The sequence below is a fragment of the Ovis canadensis genome, chromosome 22, assembly GCF_042477335.2.
Source record: "Ovis canadensis isolate MfBH-ARS-UI-01 breed Bighorn chromosome 22, ARS-UI_OviCan_v2, whole genome shotgun sequence".
NCBI classification, from domain to species: Eukaryota; Metazoa; Chordata; class Mammalia; order Artiodactyla; family Bovidae; genus Ovis; species Ovis canadensis.
The window spans coordinates 38,539,549-38,557,776 of record NC_091266.1 but is presented as its reverse complement, the minus strand read 5'-3'; the positions used below and the strand labels follow the sequence as shown (position 1 = coordinate 38,557,776).

Below are 18,228 nucleotides of genomic sequence, written 5' to 3'. Positions count from 1 at the left end.
GATGCTGGGAAAGATTGAAGGTGGGAGGAGAAGGGGATGACAAAGGATGAGATGTTTGGAGGCATCACTGACTTAATGGACATGAGTTTGAGTAAGCTCCAGGAGTTGGTGATGGACAGGGAAGCCTGGCGTGCTGCAGTCCATGGGGTCGCAAAGAGTCGGACACGACTGAGCTGAACTGAACTGAACAAAAATATACCTTTTTTTTTTTTCCAAAAAAAGCAAGCCTTATGCAATATACTTTCCTTTGTTCTAGGAATATGTTCCTCAGCTGTATGTATACTAAAATTTCCTTTTATTAGACTAAGAAGGTGGTTGAGTTCAGTTCAGTTCAGCCACTCAGTCGTGTCCCACTCTTTATGACCCCATGAACCGCAGCACGCCAGGCCTCCCTGTCCATCACCAACCCCTGGATTCCACCCAAACCCATGTCCAGTGAGTTGGTGATGCCATCCAATGATCTCATCCTCTGTTGTCCCCGTCTCCTGCCCTCAATCCCTCCCAGCATCAGGGTCTTTTCAAATGAGTCAGCCCTTAGCATCAGGTGGCCAAAATATTATTGGAGCTTCAGCTTCAAAATCAGTCCTACAATGAACACCCAGGACTGATCTCCTTTAGGATGGACAGGTTGGATCTCCTTGCAGTCCAAGGGGCTCTCAAGAGTCTTCTCCAACACCGCAGTTCAAAAGCATCAATTCTTCGGCGCTCAGCTTTCTTCACAGTCCAACTCTCACATCCATACATGACCACTGGAAAAACCATAGCCTTGACTAGATGGACCTTTGTTGGCAAAGTAATCTCTCTGCTTTTGAATATGCTATCTAGGTTGGTCATAACTTTCCTTCCAAGGAAGAAGCATCTTTTAATTTCATGGCTGCAATCACCATCTGCAGTGATTTGGGAGCCCCCCAAAATAAAGTCTGACACTGTTTCCACTGTTTCCCCATCTATTTCCCATGAAGTGATGGGACTGGATGCCATGATCTTCGTTTTCTGAATGTTGAGCTTTAAGCCAACTTTTTCACTCTCCTCTTTTACGTTCATCAAGAGGCTTTTTAGTTCCTCTTCACCTTCTGCAATAAGGGTGGTGTCATCTGCATATCTGAGGTTATTGATATTTCTCCCGGCAATCTTGATTCCAGCTTGTGTTTCTTCCAGCCCAGCGTTTCTCATGATGTACTCAGCATATAAATTAAATAAGCAGCATGACAATATGCAGCCTTGACGTACTCCTTTTCCTATTTGGAACCAGTCTGTTGTTCCATGCCCAGTTCTAACAGTTGCTTTCTGACCTGCATACAGGTGGTAGATGTTTATTAATGCCTTATAGACCCATATAAAAACATTGCAACCTCATATTGTCCAGGGGAAGTAGTGGCAAGTGGAAGGACTAGCCTGTAAAATCCAAACATTCACGAGTTACTAATCAATCCAAACCGAACTACAGACAATATTGAAGACTACATACTTCAGCTTGGACTGAGAATCCCTTCAAAGGGTCTACAGATCCAGACGCGAGATTGCAACCATCAATAGGCGTACCCTTCCATTTACCTACAGAAACTACAAAGCCCAGCGTACTGTGCGTCGAAACGCGACGCTCCGTTCCTTAAACTAGGCGGGGTTCCAAAGCAGCCTGGCTCGCTAATTCAGGTGCAAGGCATGTTGGGTATTGTAGTTCTTCGAAAGTGAGGTCGGTCCGCTCCCCGGCTGCCCAGTGCCGGCGGCTAGACTGCGCATGCGTGTCAGTGGCGTTAGCGGCGGACCGGGCTGGCAGTTCCTTCCTCGGAAGGAGAGGTTCTTCTGCCATGGAGTCCTACGATGTAATCGCCAACCAGCCTGTCGTGATCGACAACGTGAGTTGCATCCCCCTAGCAGGGCTTATGCTCTCCTCCCCGAAGGGATCGCTTCCCGTGTTTCAGTCTGGGGTGCCGGTTCTTTGTCACTGGCCCGGCCTGTCAGGCGGGTTCAGCCGCCGCCGCCTCTCTCCTCCCTCGAACCGAAGTCCGCAGATAGGGCGACCAGCTGGCCAGCAGCCATGAGAAGGAGAACCTTGGGATGGATAAAGGGAAGGGTTATAGTCCTAGCAGGGTCCTTGGGCCCTTGACTCGAGGGTCCTTAACCGCTCTGTGAGCCCCCGGCACCCGCCCCTCCCCAGTTTTCGATAACTCTATTGGCTGCTCTGGCTGTCCATCTTGACCGCTGACCCCGCCTCTGGGCCTTGCCGGATGGGGGCAGCCTTCTGCAATGATTGGCTCGTTCCCTTGCCGTTCTTCCGGGCCGCCATAGTGTTTCCTCTTTCAAAGGGCGGTGCGGTGCACGAGGGCTGTTGTGATTGGTTTCGTGGACTCCCAGTGGAGGGGGCAGACGGGCTAGGGCGGCGGGTGGAGCAGGGCTAAGTTTCCTTCGGTCCCAGCCGGTAGGGCGGCTTGGCGGTGTATCTGGGTGGGGTCTGAGAGTGTGATGCCAGAAATGGCCTGAGGATTTCAGTTACTTCTGTGATTATAAATTATACCGTTAATAAAGGTCGAGAAGAAAGGAGAATGACAAAGCAAGCAGGGAGGTACCTTCCTCTTTGAAACGCCTAGTTGCTGAGGGTAAAAATTACTAAATATAATACTTGCCAGGCGCTCCAGCGCTTACAACGGAGGGGTTCGCATACATTCCAGTTGGATCTTCACAACGTGAATAGTTAAGGCAGGAATTTTGATCCTCGTTTTACAAATGAGAAAACTGAAGCGCAAAAATGTGAAGTGAGCCCAAGGTCGCACTTTAATCCAGTGCTTTATCCGTTATTCATCCTGATAGTACCTACGCAAATGTATCAATAGTCACAAATCGAAAGAATCTAAATATAGCTCTTATTTCTGGCGGAAGGAGGCAGTTATTTAAAAAGTGACTGTCTTCCATTCAAAGGTTTAGTCCAATGGAGATTGGTTGCTACCTTTCTAGTCCCCTCTGAGTCCCTCTACTAAGGCAGAACTGCCAATTCGCTCTAAGCTGACTCAGATTCGGTTTCTTGATTCAGTCCTTGGGACCGTTGGCACTTGCAAGGTCCTTTAGTTTGCATCATCTTATTCAAGCTTCAACACTGATAGGTAGATAGGACTCTAAATATCCAGAAAAATGAAACGTGAAAGGTTAAATAACAGTATTCAAACCACCTGGCTTATGAATTGAAGAGCCAAGATTCAATTTGAGATTGAATTCTTAATTCCTCACTTCTTCCAAGGAAAGGTGCTTCTTTAGCTAGCTTTCTTTCCTTCTCTCCTGGAAAAAGGTTGAGCTCAGTGAGACACCTCATTTTGGGGAGGATCTGATCGGCGGGCAGGACAGGGAGGGTCGCGGATCTCCTTCCTTGGGCTATTGAATCCAGGTGGGAAAAGATGCTTGGTAGTCCTTCATTTTTCCTTAGTCTCTCGTTCCCCAGTTTCCTCCACACAGACAGTATCTAGGGCCTGGCACCACTAGGTGCACACTGGATTTTTAATTTTTATGGGTAGGGGGGATTAATGGCTGAATATCTCTCACAGTAACAAAAATGTCCCTAAATAAAAGGATGGGAGGAAGGACTAGTTACTGCATAAGGTTGAGCAGGACTCTTTATTCTTGATGTTAATTTTCAGAGAACACTACTATTTCTATCTTCAGCCAGTTTGTGTATGCTTCATGTGCCTTTTTCTTGGTTTTAAAAAGAAAGAAAAAATAGAAATTAACAATTTCCTGTTTTCATCAGCAGTGCAAAAAGAGCAGTCTGTCCATCCCACCAGACCTTTTGCTTCTAGAATTGTTGGGCTGCAGTGCTATCTCCAACCATTTTCTTTATGTCACTTAAGCAAATGCTTCTTAGTTCCTTCTTTCTCATTCTTGAGAGTGTATTTGAAATGCATCAAAGCAGCGGTACCTTTTCAGTTTGAATACTTAAGGAATAGACTTGTTTTTCTCTGGGAAAACATTTCCTTTATTATGCCAGCAATCTCACCAAAAGGTGAAGTAGGAGAAACTTAAGTAATTTTCCCACTAGATCATTTAAAATATTTGAGCCAGCTTTATATTATGAGGATAACGTGTCTCTAGCAGATTTAACAGCTCCATAGTTTACCATGCTGCCACAGTTTTATTTCTGGGCTAAGTAGAGTGTAATTAAAAGACAGAAGAACAGAGAAAGCAAGGAAAAGAGAGAACAGCCCCATTATCAGTTCACAGCCTTTCCTAGTCTTAACGCAATTGTTGACCACCCCTTTCATAGAATTCTGGGACCAAACCAATTCATCAGAATTTAATGAAGATGGAAGGGTGTGTGTATGCATATGTGCACACGTGATTTAATGATGACAACAACAAAAAAAAGTGATGAGTATTTTAAAAAACTAAACATGTTGTTCTTCCCAAAGTCATATCATAGATAGTAGTACAAGAATGAGAAGGGCCACTCCCAGGACTACAACACTTTAATAGGAATACTATATTCTGAACTCAGATCTTTGGGAGGTTAAATACTTCCATAAAATGAATCAACATTATGGTCAATCTTAAAATTGTCTTTTCTGGCTATAATATGTGGGCCTAAATGCAGGAATAATATCAGATCTCTACAAGTTTTTCAAGCTAAGAGTTTTATTGTTTTGGGGGGTCATTATGTTTCTTCGGCCCCCTTTTTGAAAAATGAGATTCTTTAAACACACGGAAAAGTTCAAAGAGGTATATAACGAGCACCTATGTAGCATGTGTCCTCCACCTTGATTTAATAAATGTTGTCATTTGCCAAATTTGCTTCAGATTTTTTTAGGACATAAAACATTACAGATCTAATCGAAGGCTCTTTGTACCCATCCATAATCCCACCCTTTCTGGTCCATACATAACCCTGGAAGCAAACCTCACTGTAAAATTAATGTGCTCCTTTCTTTCTGATTTTATGGACACATGTATTTTATAATGTGTGTATATATAGTATTTATGTTTTGAATTTTTACTTAGCTGCTATCATCTTACTTGCTAGCTCTCCTTATTCTGGTGGTGGTGGTGGTGTAGTTGCTAAATCATGTCTGACTCTTTGTGACCCCCATGGACTGTAGCCTGCCAGGCTCCTCTGTCCATGTGGTTTTCCAGGCAAGAATACTGGAGTGGGTTGCCATGCCCTTCTCCAGGGGATCTTCCAGTTCAGGGACTGAACCCACAGCTCCTGCACTGGCATCCTGATTCTTAACTGCTGAACCACCAGGGAAGCCCTTCCTTAATGTAAAAAATTTCAAATGTAAACAAAAGGAGGGGAAATGGTATAACAAACATCCATGTATCCATCATCTAACTGTAATAGTTATCAACTCTTGACCAATGTTTTTAGCTACATACCCACCCACTTCCCTCTTTCACAAACTTTTAAAAACATAACCAGTATACTATTATCAAAGCTAATAAAATTAGCAGTAATTCCTTAATATCATCAAATATCTAGTCAGTGTCAGTTCAGTTCATTTCAGTTCAGTTGCTCAGTCGTGTCCGACTCTTTGCGACCCCATGAATCGCAGCCCGCCAGGCCTCCCTGTCCATCACCATCTCCTGGAGTTCACTCAGACTCACGTCCATCAAGTCGGTGATGCTATCCAGCCATCTCATCCTCTGTCGTCCCCTTCTCCTCCTGCTCCCAATCCCTCCCAGCATCAGAGTCTTTTCCAATGAGTCAACTCTTCGCATGAGGTGGCCAAAGTACTGGAGTTCAGCTTTAGCGTCATTCCTTCCAAAGAAATCCCAGGGCTGATCTCCTTCAGAATGGACTGGTTGGATCTCCTTGCAGTCCAAGGGACTCTTAAGAGTCTTCTCCAACACCACAGTTCTAGTCAGTGTCAAATTTCACTAATTTTCTCTCTCTTCTTTAACAGTTTGTCATCAGCTCTTAAGATCTGTTGATTCGCTTAAGTTTAAGGGACATTAGAATTAGCTGAGGAAATGAAGTCAGTGTATTTATTTAACACCATTACTTGTGGTATGACTTTCAGCCTGTTGGTTGTACAACTGCAGTGAGAATCCTCCCTAGTTTGGTGGAGAGGGAAGAGAAGGTGGCTTATAGATTACACTCAATTATGTGTATTTTGAGAGCCATGGATGTGCTTCACAAACTGGAAAGAATGTCCAAAATAGGGGTCTCAAACTCAATGCCTGCGGAGGCCAACCAGATACATTAAAAAGGCGGAGAAGGGGCAAGGGGATGAGGAGAAGGTAGTCTTAATAAGTGAGAAATCTGAGAGGTGCATGGAGCATGTTTGACCAAGGTTTCCAGCAGGTTATCCCCATGCAGGAATGCAGGCCCAGTGTTACCAGATTTTCTCATTTTTCAAGGGAAATCAGAAGTGTTCATTTCATATGCAATCTCTAGTGGTTTTTAATTTTTTTTTTTTTTTTGGCCACACCAGGTGGCATGTGGGATCTTAGTTCCCTGACCAGGGATCGACGCCTCGCCCCCTATGTTGGAACCATGGAGTCTTAACCACTGGGCCACCAGGGAAGTCCTGCAATCTCTAATTTTTAACTGTTGGAAGTTAATGTAAAAGTAGTTTGTGGTCTGTGAAGACAGAAAGTATGTCAGTGGTTGCCTAGGTGGGGGTTAGTAAGGATGGAGAGTGGCTGCTAATGGGTACAGGGTTTCTTGGGGGGATGATGAAAAGTTCTAAAATTAGGTTGTAGTGATAATTGTTCAGCTCTGTGAAAATACTAAGAACCATTAGATGGTGCACCTTAAATGGGTAAATTGTGTGGTATGTGAATTTTATCTCAAAGTTGTTTTTTAAAAACTACTTTGTGGACTAAACAAACTATGTCTTTGGGCCAGAATGGGCTACCAGTGTCCTAGAATCTGAGGCTCCACCTCACAGCATTAAATGGCAGACAACTAGCCTTCTTCCCAGCATGTTAAGAATAATCAGTGCTTAGGGTAAAGTTGCCCAAGCCACAGGGTCGATAGCCAGCAGGTACCACAAGAAACATGCTGAGGAATTTGCTATTTGTTTGCCTGTACCAGAAGGAAAATGGTCAGAGTTGGCTGGCAGCAGACTTGAGTTCCAAAAATCAAATATTTAATGAGATTACTTTTTCAAATGTAGGCATTTGTTTCAAACAAGGCATTTATTTACTTGGTTTTGACAGAGTGAATAACAAAGAGTGGCAGCTCATTTGCCAAGTATACAGTTCCTAGTTACAAATACTATTAAAGAAATTGACATGACCCCTTTGTATGCTCTCTTGGTATGGCTTGAGCAGAATAGAGGCAACTCAGCCACTTCCCTTGTCCCCACCCCATTTTTCACCTGACACTTGGCCTGCCAAGCCAGCTCATGAGGCTGCAGGGACAAGCTGGGTCTGGTTCTACCTGTGTATCATTCCCAAGACTGTCTTCACCTTCCCTGTACCACCTCTGCCTGGGGCTTCGGGCATTCCAGCTGCTCATTCAGGTTCCATACTTTCGGCTTCATCTGCCAATCATTTGAGCTTGGTTTTCATTTTAGTTAGCCAGCATCTAGCCGAATACCCTGCAAATGTCAGATACCACTGATATACAAAGTCTCTGACCTCAAGGAATTTGCACTGAAAAGAGACAAAAGTGTAAACCATAAATTAGAATAGAAAGCAGAATGAAATTCATGCTACCTAGTGAACAGGTAATGGTGATTTGGGGAAGGTAATAGGAAGAGGATAACAAATTCCAACTGGAGATTATCCTTCAGGAGGAAGGCAATGATATTTGAACTGGGCCTGTTATATTCTTGCTGGGAAGGACAGGGAGAAAGAAAAGAACCTAATGTTTTAATCTGCCTTGTCACTCAAACTCTAGCTCTCTTGTTAGTAAACTCAAAATCAAATCTCCAGGAAAATCATCTCTTAGAAATATCTCAGAGAATCCCTGGTGGTCCATTGGCTAAGACTCCATACTCCCAAGGCAAGGGGCCTGGGTTAAATCCCTGGTTGGGGAACTAGATCCCGCATGCCACAACTAAAAGATTCCATATGCCACAGCTAAGACCTGGTGCAGCCAAATAAATAAATATTAAAAAAAAAAAAAAGTATCAGTCTCGAAAAAAAAAAAAAAATCCAGAGTCTGAAGCACAGATTTCATTGTTTCTCATTTTCAACTCCTACCAGGAGATCCAATTAGTCTGTTAGCATCACCACACCCAGATGAAGGCAGTGGGCAATTATCGGAAGCCCGAGCTAACAAGTTCCCCCAATTCTCTTGTACGATGTTCTCACTAGCTGCGCCACTGTCCCCAAGCCCTTGGGTTTGCAGTAGGATAGTCCACCCTCCTTTCCAGTCTTTCAGCTCAGTTTACAGCTGTACCTTTTCCAGGCTCCTTGCCGTTCTGCCCAGACCGATGAGTTTGCACATTGTCTCCTGTTTTTTCTGTTGGCAGAAGTTCCTGCTGTCTTAGAGAACTGGCTTGCCCTGCTCTCCCCCAATACCTCTTTCCCTGTCCTTCAACCACTTCTTACCTTCTCCCTTCTCCCTCGCTAGGATCAGTCACCTGCCCCCTCATCCTGCTCTTATAAAAAAGCAGGAATAAAAAAGACAGATGGATCCAGGGGTGTTGCTGGGAAGCCTTTGGTACCAAGGTAACCTTGGCTATTTAGCATCTCCTGATGTGTTTAAAGCTTGTGTGTTCTGGAAGCATTACACTCCACCCCAGGAGAAGTTGTCGACAGGCAGCAGGAGATGGCTTGCTGCACCTGGAGCTGGAACTGTGTTGGGGGTGGAAGGACAAGGGTACCTGGTGTAGTGGTAGAAGAGTTAAGAAGGAAGAGAACACGGTGATCTGCAGGCAGCATCAAGCCTCAACACCTGTCCTGCATGGTGCTGATGTCCAGAATCAATGTTTACTTTGGCTGGGCCCACGTGGTACCAGAGATGATGGTGGGAGATGGCAGATTCTTCTCAGAGTGCTTAAGGGATCTTCTGCTCTTGACTCTCAAGAGACTAATGAGCACAGCAAAGCACAGTGAAAAGGCAAAACAACTGCTGCAGCCCCCCGCAAATCCCTGTAGCTTGCCCCTGCAGTCAGAACCGGACGACACACGTCATATGGGAGTTAGCTTCGAGTATGGCAGTGCTCTCAGGGTGTGTCTGTCATAGAGGCCTGGAGGGCAGGGACAGTTCAGGTCTGAGCTGGGAAGGTAGCTTAGACACGCACTCCCTGATGGTTTAGCAGAATTGTGTGCCCTTCCCACCTCGGTTGTGTTCCTAAACTCGACCGCTTTGTGCTTCTAGGCACTTTCCTCTTCTGTCCTCAAGCCTTTTCCTTTTCTTCCCTTTATTAATATTATTTTTAATTCCAAAAGTAAACATGTTCAATGTAGAAAAGACGAAGAATACATAAAAATCAAATAGAGTGTGCAGTAGAAATTCCGCTCACCATTCCCAGCCCCAGTGCCCTCCCTTTGCCATGCATTCACTGTACAAATCCTCATATGAGTGGATATATTACACATAAATATAAGGTCCTTTCTCTTTCTAAACAAAGATGGGACCATATTATACATACTGTATGATATGAATCTCCTCTTGTTTTTGTGATAGTCTGACTTCTCTTTCTCTCCTCAGGGATCCGGTGTGATTAAAGCTGGTTTTGCTGGTGATCAGATCCCCAAATACTGCTTCCCAAACTAGTAAGTCATTCTGTAGCTTAGTCAGAAGCTTGTAAGGCTTGTCAGTTTTGTTATGATGTCAGCCCTCCATCTTTTAGGGGGAAAGGATCTCTCATTTAGGTCAGTCTTGGTATTCAAAACAACAACAACAAGCAAGGGACAAGAGCTGGCTTTTGGAGTAAGCAAACTGTTACCTGCATGGTACAATTGACAGGCAGGTTTTTTTTGTTTTTTTGTTTTAATCTGATGCCAAAAATGTTATCATTGGTGACTTACTGCTTTGGATGACAGTCTCATAATGGAATCTTCTTAAAATTCTCCTGTCATACAGAATGGAATTTGACATTAAACCATACTTACCATTCTAGGGAGAATGAGTCTTTTTCTCAGCACTTTCTTACTAAGGCAGAGATGCTGCAGGCAGGAAAAGGGCACAGACACCTGGGAAAGGGGTCAAAGCAGTGGAGAAAGGAGGAAGGCCATCTCTCAGTTACAACATCACAGTTGTCCTTCATAGAAGGCCTGGGCAGGAGGCTAAGGATACAAAAACTTTTTGAGTTAATCATTCTAAATGAATTCTTGTTTCCTTGTGTCTCTTGATCTGTACATATATCGGGGAAAGCGAAGAACTAGGGATATTGAATCCTCCCGAATTTGATGACTTATAAATATAATGAATATATGAAATAGTATACTAATGAATAAATACAAAAAAAAAGTTCATTATAGAAATTGTGGGAAGTGCATTCCTCAGTGACAGCCAAGTAGAATAGAGTATATTTCTTCCCATCCAAGTACATTCATTCGTATATCTGTCCTGTGTTCTGTCATGAAGTGAGGAGTGACAGTCTTCCCCACCCTCTTTTGCAGTGTGGGCAGACCCAAGCACGTTCGTGTCATGGCAGGCGCCCTTGAAGGTGACATCTTCATAGGCCCCAAAGCCGAGGTAATCCCACGTCCTACTGAAGAAGCCTCAACCCAGCAGGGGACCTTCCCTGTTCCCCACGCAGGCAGTATCCGACAGAGGGACATGAGTAAAAGAAACAATTTCCTCTTGAAATCTCCCCTTTCACCCTCTCATTCTAAAGAGAATAAACCTAACTGGTTTATTTCTCCCAGGAACAGCCTCTGGTTTTGGAAAGGAAATATCTGGAACCCCATTTTGCGAAACAGAGACCAGTCCAGAAAAAAGGGCTTTTGCCTTCCTTCTATCACTATGTTGCCAAAGATCAAATTGACTGGCTTGGTTATTTTTTGGCAAAAGTGATTGAGGGGAGATCCTGGCTGGGGTACCCTGGGGATAAGTTAATTAGCACAGTTTGGCAGAGCCCTCGGGCAACTTCTAGAAGCAGAACAGCAGAATCTTTGTTGCCAACCTTGGTTGCAGATGCCAGGAGATTGTGTCCTGGGACCAGACAATGAGGAGGATGCCACCCAGGGGCCCACAGAAAGGCAGAAGCCCTCTGCTTTGCCAGCTGGTTGGGCATTGAGCATAGTTCAGAGCATACAGTTTAGGGACTTGGAGGATGGGTGGGTCCACCCTTAGCCACGGGTGCGGATTGTGGGGTCCACCCGGCAGTCCTGCTGAGAGGCTGGCTGTGGCTGCAAGCACTGCTCTCCGCCCCCAGGAGCACCGAGGGCTGCTCTCCATCCGCTACCCCATGGAGCACGGCATCGTCAAGGACTGGAATGACATGGAGCGCATCTGGCAGTACGTCTACTCTAAGGACCAGCTGCAGACTTTCTCAGAGGAGGTGAGGGCCCTGTGTGGGGGGCGCCATGTGGGCCATGCAGAGCAGCCAGAAGCCCTACCCCACGCATGAGGCAGATGACAGCAATAACTGCCTTGAGCGTTTGTGTCTTATGTTCTAGGCATCAGGCATGTGCTTTTCAGACATGTTTGCCTTTAATCTTCACAGCATCCCTATGAGGCACAGGTAGTATTATTATCTCCATTTTGCAAACAAGGGAACAGAGGTTCAGAGAAGCCAGATGGTGTTTCCGCGATCACCCAGTGAAGAGTGGTAGAGCTGGGTTCCAACCCACGCCTTTCAGACCCCGGAGCTATATATACTCTAGTTTCCAAGGAAGGAACTCTCAACTCAGAAACACAAAGGAAGGTGCTGACTAGGCTCATCAGAATTGCCAGGAGAGGGATGTATTCTGTTTTTTAATAGTATAATCAATAACGATATTTAATTTTCTATTTTGGAAAAAAAATTTAAAGTATTACTTTTATCATAGTAATTCCAAATATAGAGTTTAGCAAAATCTTGACATCTGGAGCTATCCAGAAGGTACAAGGGCCTATGTAAGAATCTTGGAGGACAAGAGGGTAGTAGAAGGTGAGGACAGAATGACACTTTAAAGGGGGTATGAATTTGGAAAGTTGAGAAACTGGCTTGGGTGGCAGTAAGTGACCAGCCCACCAGCCCTCTTTTTAGAGAGAGGCTGACAAAGTTCGTGTGGGCTCTCCAGCCAGCCACGCAGTACTAATGAGGGCTGGGAATCTGTCCTCACCCTGATGGCTATCCGGGCATCTTTCACCAGCATCCTGTGCTCCTGACAGAGGCGCCTTTAAATCCACGGAAAAACCGGGAACGAGCTGCTGAAGTTTTCTTCGAGACCTTCAACGTGCCAGCCCTTTTCATCTCCATGCAAGCTGTGCTCAGCCTGTGAGTAACAGCTGGCTGGCGAGCCTAGCCCCTGAAGGGAAGCAGTCCTTTGGCAGAATCGAGGCTGGCCCTGCTGTGGGTTGGTGCAGAGCTCCTTAAGCACCCCTGCCAGGGACGGTAATGGATGGTGGGAAAGGGAGCATCTCCCAATCTCGGCCCTCCCTGCTGGTCTGGTGCCAAAGGCTCTCCGCTGAGCCTTCTGGGAAGGCCACGTGCTGCAACTGCTCTCCCTGCTGGCCCCTGCAGTGAGTTCAGGTGTTTTTTTCAGGGCCTACTTGAGCCAGGCGCTGTGCAAGGCTGGTGATAGGCTCGTGATGAAAATACCCCCGTCATCCTGTCTTGCTCCCCCTGCCTCCCACCAGGGTTAGGTCTGCTGCCAAGACCATATATTGGTAGCCTGCAGATGGCATGTTTGATCCCGCTAAAAAATTGAGAGCCAACCTTTAAAAATTGGGACATTTCCTATCAAAATAAAAATTTCTGACTTCTCTGAAAAAAAAAGGGAAGATCTGATAATGCCGGGCCTGCATTCCTCTAGAGCAAAAATCAGCAGGAGCTGAAAGAAAATCACAGCTGCCATTTTAGATAGGGTTTGGAAACCTGACTTCACCACAGCCTTCTCCATTGCCTGTTATCCAACACGAAGGCTGAATGTCAGGTGCTGTTTATGAAACATTATGGTTTTTTTCCCCCTCATATCACAGAAATTTATGTCTGTACCCTTGTCCTTACCAAGAGAAAAACTTAAGGACAGACCTAGAGGGCCAAAAGCTAGTTGGTTGGTTGGTTGGTTTTCCTTCTTTAACATTTTGGCAGCATTGCACAGCATGTGGGATCTTAGTTCTCTGATTAGGGATCGAACCTGGGCCCCCTGCATTGGGAGTGAAGAGTCTTAGCCATTCCACCAGGGAAGTCCCCCAAAGCTAGTTTTTTATGCAAGTGAAAATATTCTTATTTTCTTTAATTCATTCACTTTTCTTGCCTGACCCCTGAGTTTTTTCCTCTTGTCTAGAGAATAAAAACTGTCCCTCAGGCTGGGTCCCTGAAGCAGTGGAAGGGCAGGCCGTCTCCTGCAGCTGGAGGGCCTGTTCTTCTGGAGGAGTGGCAGAAGGGGTGCATGGAGAAGCTTGGCTCCTTTCCTTCAGACATTCCAGGCTTGCTTGCTTCAGTGCTCAGGCTGCCTCATACTCAGTCCAGTCGGAGGCTTCTGGAGAAGGCAGACCCCAGCTGCAGTTCAGTTGACCTTGAACTCTAGTAAGAAGTGAGAGTCTTCCCAGAGTGAGGAGGCAGGGGTGAGTGATGGTGTGCCTCCTTTGCTTCAGTTATGCCACCGGCAGGACCACGGGTGTGGTGCTGGATTCAGGGGATGGCGTCACCCATGCCGTGCCCATTTATGAGGGCTTTGCCATGCCCCACTCCATCATGCGCATCGACATCGCTGGCCGAGACGTCTCTCGCTTTCTTCGCCTCTACCTGCGCAAGGAGGGCTATGATTTCCACTCATCCTCTGAGTTTGAGATTGTCAAGGCCATAAAAGAAGTGAGTGCTGCCCCCATGGGCCCAGGTCTGGGAGAGGGAACGGGAACAGCAGCCAGGACCTCCGTGACCTGGAGTGAAGAGTGGCTAAACTCCTGCCCTGGAGATGGGTCTCTGTCCTTCCTGACCAGGCCTCCTGGAGGCCATGTGATCTCCAGCCAGTCCCCTCACCCTGAAGGATTGACCTTCTAAAGTGCTGCCATCTTGTGGGCTAAAGGGAGCTGCCTATATTTCCTAAGCTGGGTGATAAGCACACCCATGTTCATTATGTTTTTTACACATCATGTACAAATTACACATGTTCTTTTATACTCTTGAAGAAGTCAGACTGCTTTTTTTTTTTTTTTAAAGTAAAATGAACCCTCCTATCATCTACGGCTCCTGGGAGACCTCTGAGCTGGGTAGGCAGGGCCTAGAACCATACAAGTAGTAGGAAAAAGACACCTGAGTCTGAACTAAGATTAAGCCCAGTTGCCACGCTTGGCCCCCAGGAAGGTGGAGCAGGTGGGGACACATATCCTAAGAAGGGGTGGGGAGGTTTGGGTCAGCTTCACTGGGTGGCACTTAGGATATGCAGCACTCATGACCTTTAGGACAGTCACTGCAATGGATGGGGACTTTGACCAGGGAGGCACCAGCTTTCCAGCCAGCCTGACTTGTGCTTGGTTCTCCAGAGAGCCTGCTACCTGTCCATAAACCCCCAGAAGGATGAGACACTAGAGACGGAGAAGGCGCAATACTACCTGCCTGATGGCAGCACCATTGAGGTAGGTGGCGGGGCCTCTCCCCTCGGGTCCCCAAAGCACTGAGCCCAAAGAGAACTCCCCGTGGGGAGGCAGGGGTCAGGTGCACCAGTCCTTTTACACCCTCTGCCTGGAGCAGTGTAGCTGTTGAGCTGCAGCGTCTCCTGCAGGGTGAGGTGCAGGGACCTTGCTTCTCCTGTGTGGAGGGGAGGAGGTGTTCTCCTGTGGGATTAGAAGGCTGATGTGTAGTGCTATCCTTAACCACTCAGGCACAGTATAGAGTGAATTCCAGCCTCCTGGACCTCCACCGATAGGAGGAAATTTCCACAAATGAATGAATCTATCAAGTTTCTTGGCTAGAAAATGTCAGAGCTAGGATTAAACACAAGAGCTTCCTCTCTCTAGTTTCCCAGGAGCGCTGGTTTTTCCTTTATGTTCCCAGGAGCCCTGTCTTTGTTTGTTGCGGCTCTTGACATACAAAGTCTTCCCTGAGTATGGCCTTCAGAGCCACCTGGTTATTAAGCCCTGGGCAGAGGGACCTGAGCCTGAGACGCTTGCCCCCCACCCTGCAGATTGGTCCTTCCCGATTCCGAGCACCTGAGCTGCTGTTCAGGCCGGACCTGATCGGCGAGGAGAGCGAGGGCATCCATGAGGTGCTGGTGTTTGCCATCCAGAAGTCTGACATGGACCTGAGGCGCACGCTGTTCTCCAACATTGTCCTCTCGGGTGGCTCCACCCTCTTCAAAGGTTGGGCTTTGCTCTCAGGGCCCTACCCCAGGAAGCTGCCACGTCCTGCTGGACCCAGGGGACTGACATGAGATTCTCCCTTCCTGCCTATTCAGGTTTTGGTGACAGGCTATTGAGTGAAGTGAAGAAATTGGCTCCGAAAGACGTGAAGATCAGGGTAGGAGTATGCCAGGGGGTGGGCGAACTGGGCTGCCAAGGGTCTGGAGCACCGCGTGGCGCAGCCTCCCCTCCTGCTCTGCCCAAGATTTCCAGGCACCATCAGGTGGCTCCCAGCTTCTACTGTGCCCCTGAGGCCTGCTAGAGCGGGGGGACCCATCCTCATGATGGATCTTCACCAAACAGGGCAGTTCTGATCCCCAGAAGTGGCAGGATGCTAGACATGCAGTCTGTCAGGAAAGCTAACACTGACAGGAGCTTGACTTCAGCTGCTCCCCCGTGACACAGTCCAGGACCTCAGTGACTGCTGAGAGGAGTTGGCCTGCCTGAGGAAGGAGGGATCCTAAGTGGAGGAGTGTGGTGCCTGCCATGCAATCTGCTCCCCACCAGCTCCCAGCAGAGCTGGATCTTGCCTTCAGATAGCCCCTGCTTCCCTGGGAGCCATAGGTACTTTGGGTTGCCAGAAGCCTGTTTCTCCAGATGAGTGTCAGGCTGACCATGGTACCCCCCAGAGAGGCCACAGGGACAGAATTTAAAGGTTGTTGTGTGAAATGTATCCACTGACTCTCACTGGGGCCGAGATGAGTATTGGACGGGGAAGGGAGAGGGGAGGACGGCCATCTCAGATTCCTCTTTCTACCCGCCCCGGCAGATATCTGCACCGCAGGAGAGACTGTATTCCACATGGATTGGGTGAGTAGCTCCTCTGGGAGTAAGAGTGGAACACTCTTACTGCAGAGGCATTGATTATGCCTCACCACCCCAGGCCTTTGAAGAAAAGCCTGTTCTGGTTTGACCCCAGGGGGATTGGCTGGCTCCACAGATACCCACTCCCTGTCTCTGACATGATTCCTTTGGATTCCCTCCATGCCAGGGGCTCCATCCTCGCCTCCCTGGACACCTTTAAGAAGATGTGGGTCTCTAAGAAGGAATACGAGGAAGATGGTGCCCGGTCCATCCACAGGAAAACCTTCTAATATTGGGACATCGTCTTCACCTCTCTCTGAAGTTAACTCCACTTTAAAACTCGCTTTCTTGAGTCGGAGTGTTTGCGAGGAACTGCCTGTGTGTATGAATGTGTGTGTGTGGGTATGAATGTGTGCACATATGCGAGTGCCGTGTGGCCCAGGGATCCCAGGATTTCAGGGCCTGGAAAGGACGATGAACTACCCATAATGGCGATGGCCTGAGACCTGGGGTTGACCACTAACTGGCCCCTGACAGGGAAGAGTGCTGGCAGAGGGCCCTGTTCTGTCAGCCGGGCCTTTGTCTGGCTGTGTGGGACTATGTTTACTACCACAGGGAGACAGAGAGGGAGGTAAACCAACCCCGGGGACACTTGCTGCTGCCCATCCTAGGCTGGGCCAGCCCCACCCCCTCTACCCAGGGTGCCCTGCAGCCTCCCCTTGTTCATCATTCTGCTCTCAATGCCTCTTGATCGTGGACTGAGGCCTGAGTCCAGGGTTGAGTTCTTGTCTGGTCTTGTTGCAGTTCAGGTTTAGAAAGCTGGAGAAGCACTCCAGGAGCTGTTTTTGAGACTTCCCTGTCAGGAGCGGGCAGGATGCCCTCAACTTCACCTGGGGACCAGGACCACACTGGGCATTTGAGGAGGGCATGGAGTGCTACATCTGATCAGTGGCAGGCTTACTGCTCCAACCCCCAACCCCATCTGGGGATCTCGGGAGAGTTTCAGGAGCCTGTTGGCCTCAGGTCCTGTTAACTTGCTTTCCATCCATCCATGGGCAGTGCCATTTTCAGTTTTATTTATTGAAGTATTTGTTCAGTTAGGGGACTGGAGAGAGGGAGCTCACTGCCCCGCCCACCAGTCACCCTGTTCACACTAATGTTTACAGCGCCTAAGCTTAGCATAGCGTTCAGGGCCCTGCCACTCCCTGCCACTCCCTGCCAACATGAACTGACAGTATCCATAGGCCTCAGGACCATATGGGATCAGAGGCTACATTCAAAGTCACTCCAGCCTCTCTCTTTCTCCCTCTTCTACTTGCTCACTGCCCTGGAATCAACAGGCTGGTTGCTGGTTGGATTTTTCTGAAATAGGAGGCAGAATCACCATTTGGCAGAGGCTCCTGGCAAAGGAGGGGTGTTGGGGATGCCGCCTCCTTAGGACTGGAGAAAGAGCCACAGTTAACCAAGCTGCCTTTTCCCGTGCTAGCTGACCCCAGGGGACTAGCTTGTAGAGGCCAGGCAGCCCCTGCTGGCTGACTTGTGCCATTCTTGTATTTGGACTTGTTTGGTCACGGAAGGAGGGGCCAGACCAGGCTGCCAGGAACTGATGGGCTCAGGCTCACTTCCTCTCGTCCAGTGGGGCCAGGCGCCTACCCTGGACTGGGCTGGCCTGGCAGGGGTCCAAAGGCTCTTCAGCCCAGAAGGTGCAAAGCTGGGGCTAGCAGATATTCACTGGCACCCTCACCCATGACACCAACACTTGCCCGACCCCAGATTCCAGGCAGTATTCTCGACCCCATGCCGTCCAATGACCAAAGGCCCTGCCAGGTGTGGGCCGCAGCAGCAGGTGTGTGTGAAAGCGATGTGGCGACCCGCGGACTGCAGTGTGCTTAACCAGCTCACCTCCCTCCTCTTAGCCCAAGCCTGTCCCCTGCACAGCCTCGCACAAACCATGTTGCCTGGTGGGGCCCAGTGTACTTAAATAAACTCGTTCTAATAGACACATCAGCTGGGCCTCTGTCTGTAGTCAGTGCAGGGTGGGAGGAGGGAGG

General features: G+C 47.8%; 2 protein-coding genes across 2 annotated transcripts in view; one reads left to right on the top strand and one right to left on the bottom strand.

Moving 5' to 3' along the window:
* The first annotated feature begins 1,673 nt into the window (after positions 1–1,673).
* On the top strand, positions 1,674–18,184 carry ACTR1A (actin related protein 1A). Its single transcript, XM_069566957.1, has 11 exons — positions 1,674–1,856; positions 9,590–9,654; positions 10,504–10,579; positions 11,262–11,387; positions 12,184–12,308; positions 13,631–13,847; positions 14,519–14,611; positions 15,160–15,334; positions 15,430–15,491; positions 16,143–16,183; positions 16,365–18,184. The coding sequence occupies exons 1-11, from the start codon at positions 1,809–1,811 to the stop codon at positions 16,465–16,467; spliced, it is 1,131 nt and encodes a 376-aa protein (XP_069423058.1). The 5' UTR covers positions 1,674–1,808; the 3' UTR covers positions 16,468–18,184.
* Positions 7,104–18,228, bottom strand: part of MFSD13A (major facilitator superfamily domain containing 13A) — a 28,287-nt gene continuing 17,162 nt past the window's right edge. Inside the window, exons 9-10 of the mRNA XM_069566954.1 lie at positions 9,994–10,074; positions 7,104–7,526 (exon numbers count right to left, since the gene is read on the bottom strand). Of these exons, the coding sequence (XP_069423055.1) occupies positions 10,034–10,074 (41 nt within the window). The 3' untranslated portion in view covers positions 7,104–7,526; positions 9,994–10,033. The remainder of the gene's footprint in view (positions 7,527–9,993; positions 10,075–18,228) is intronic.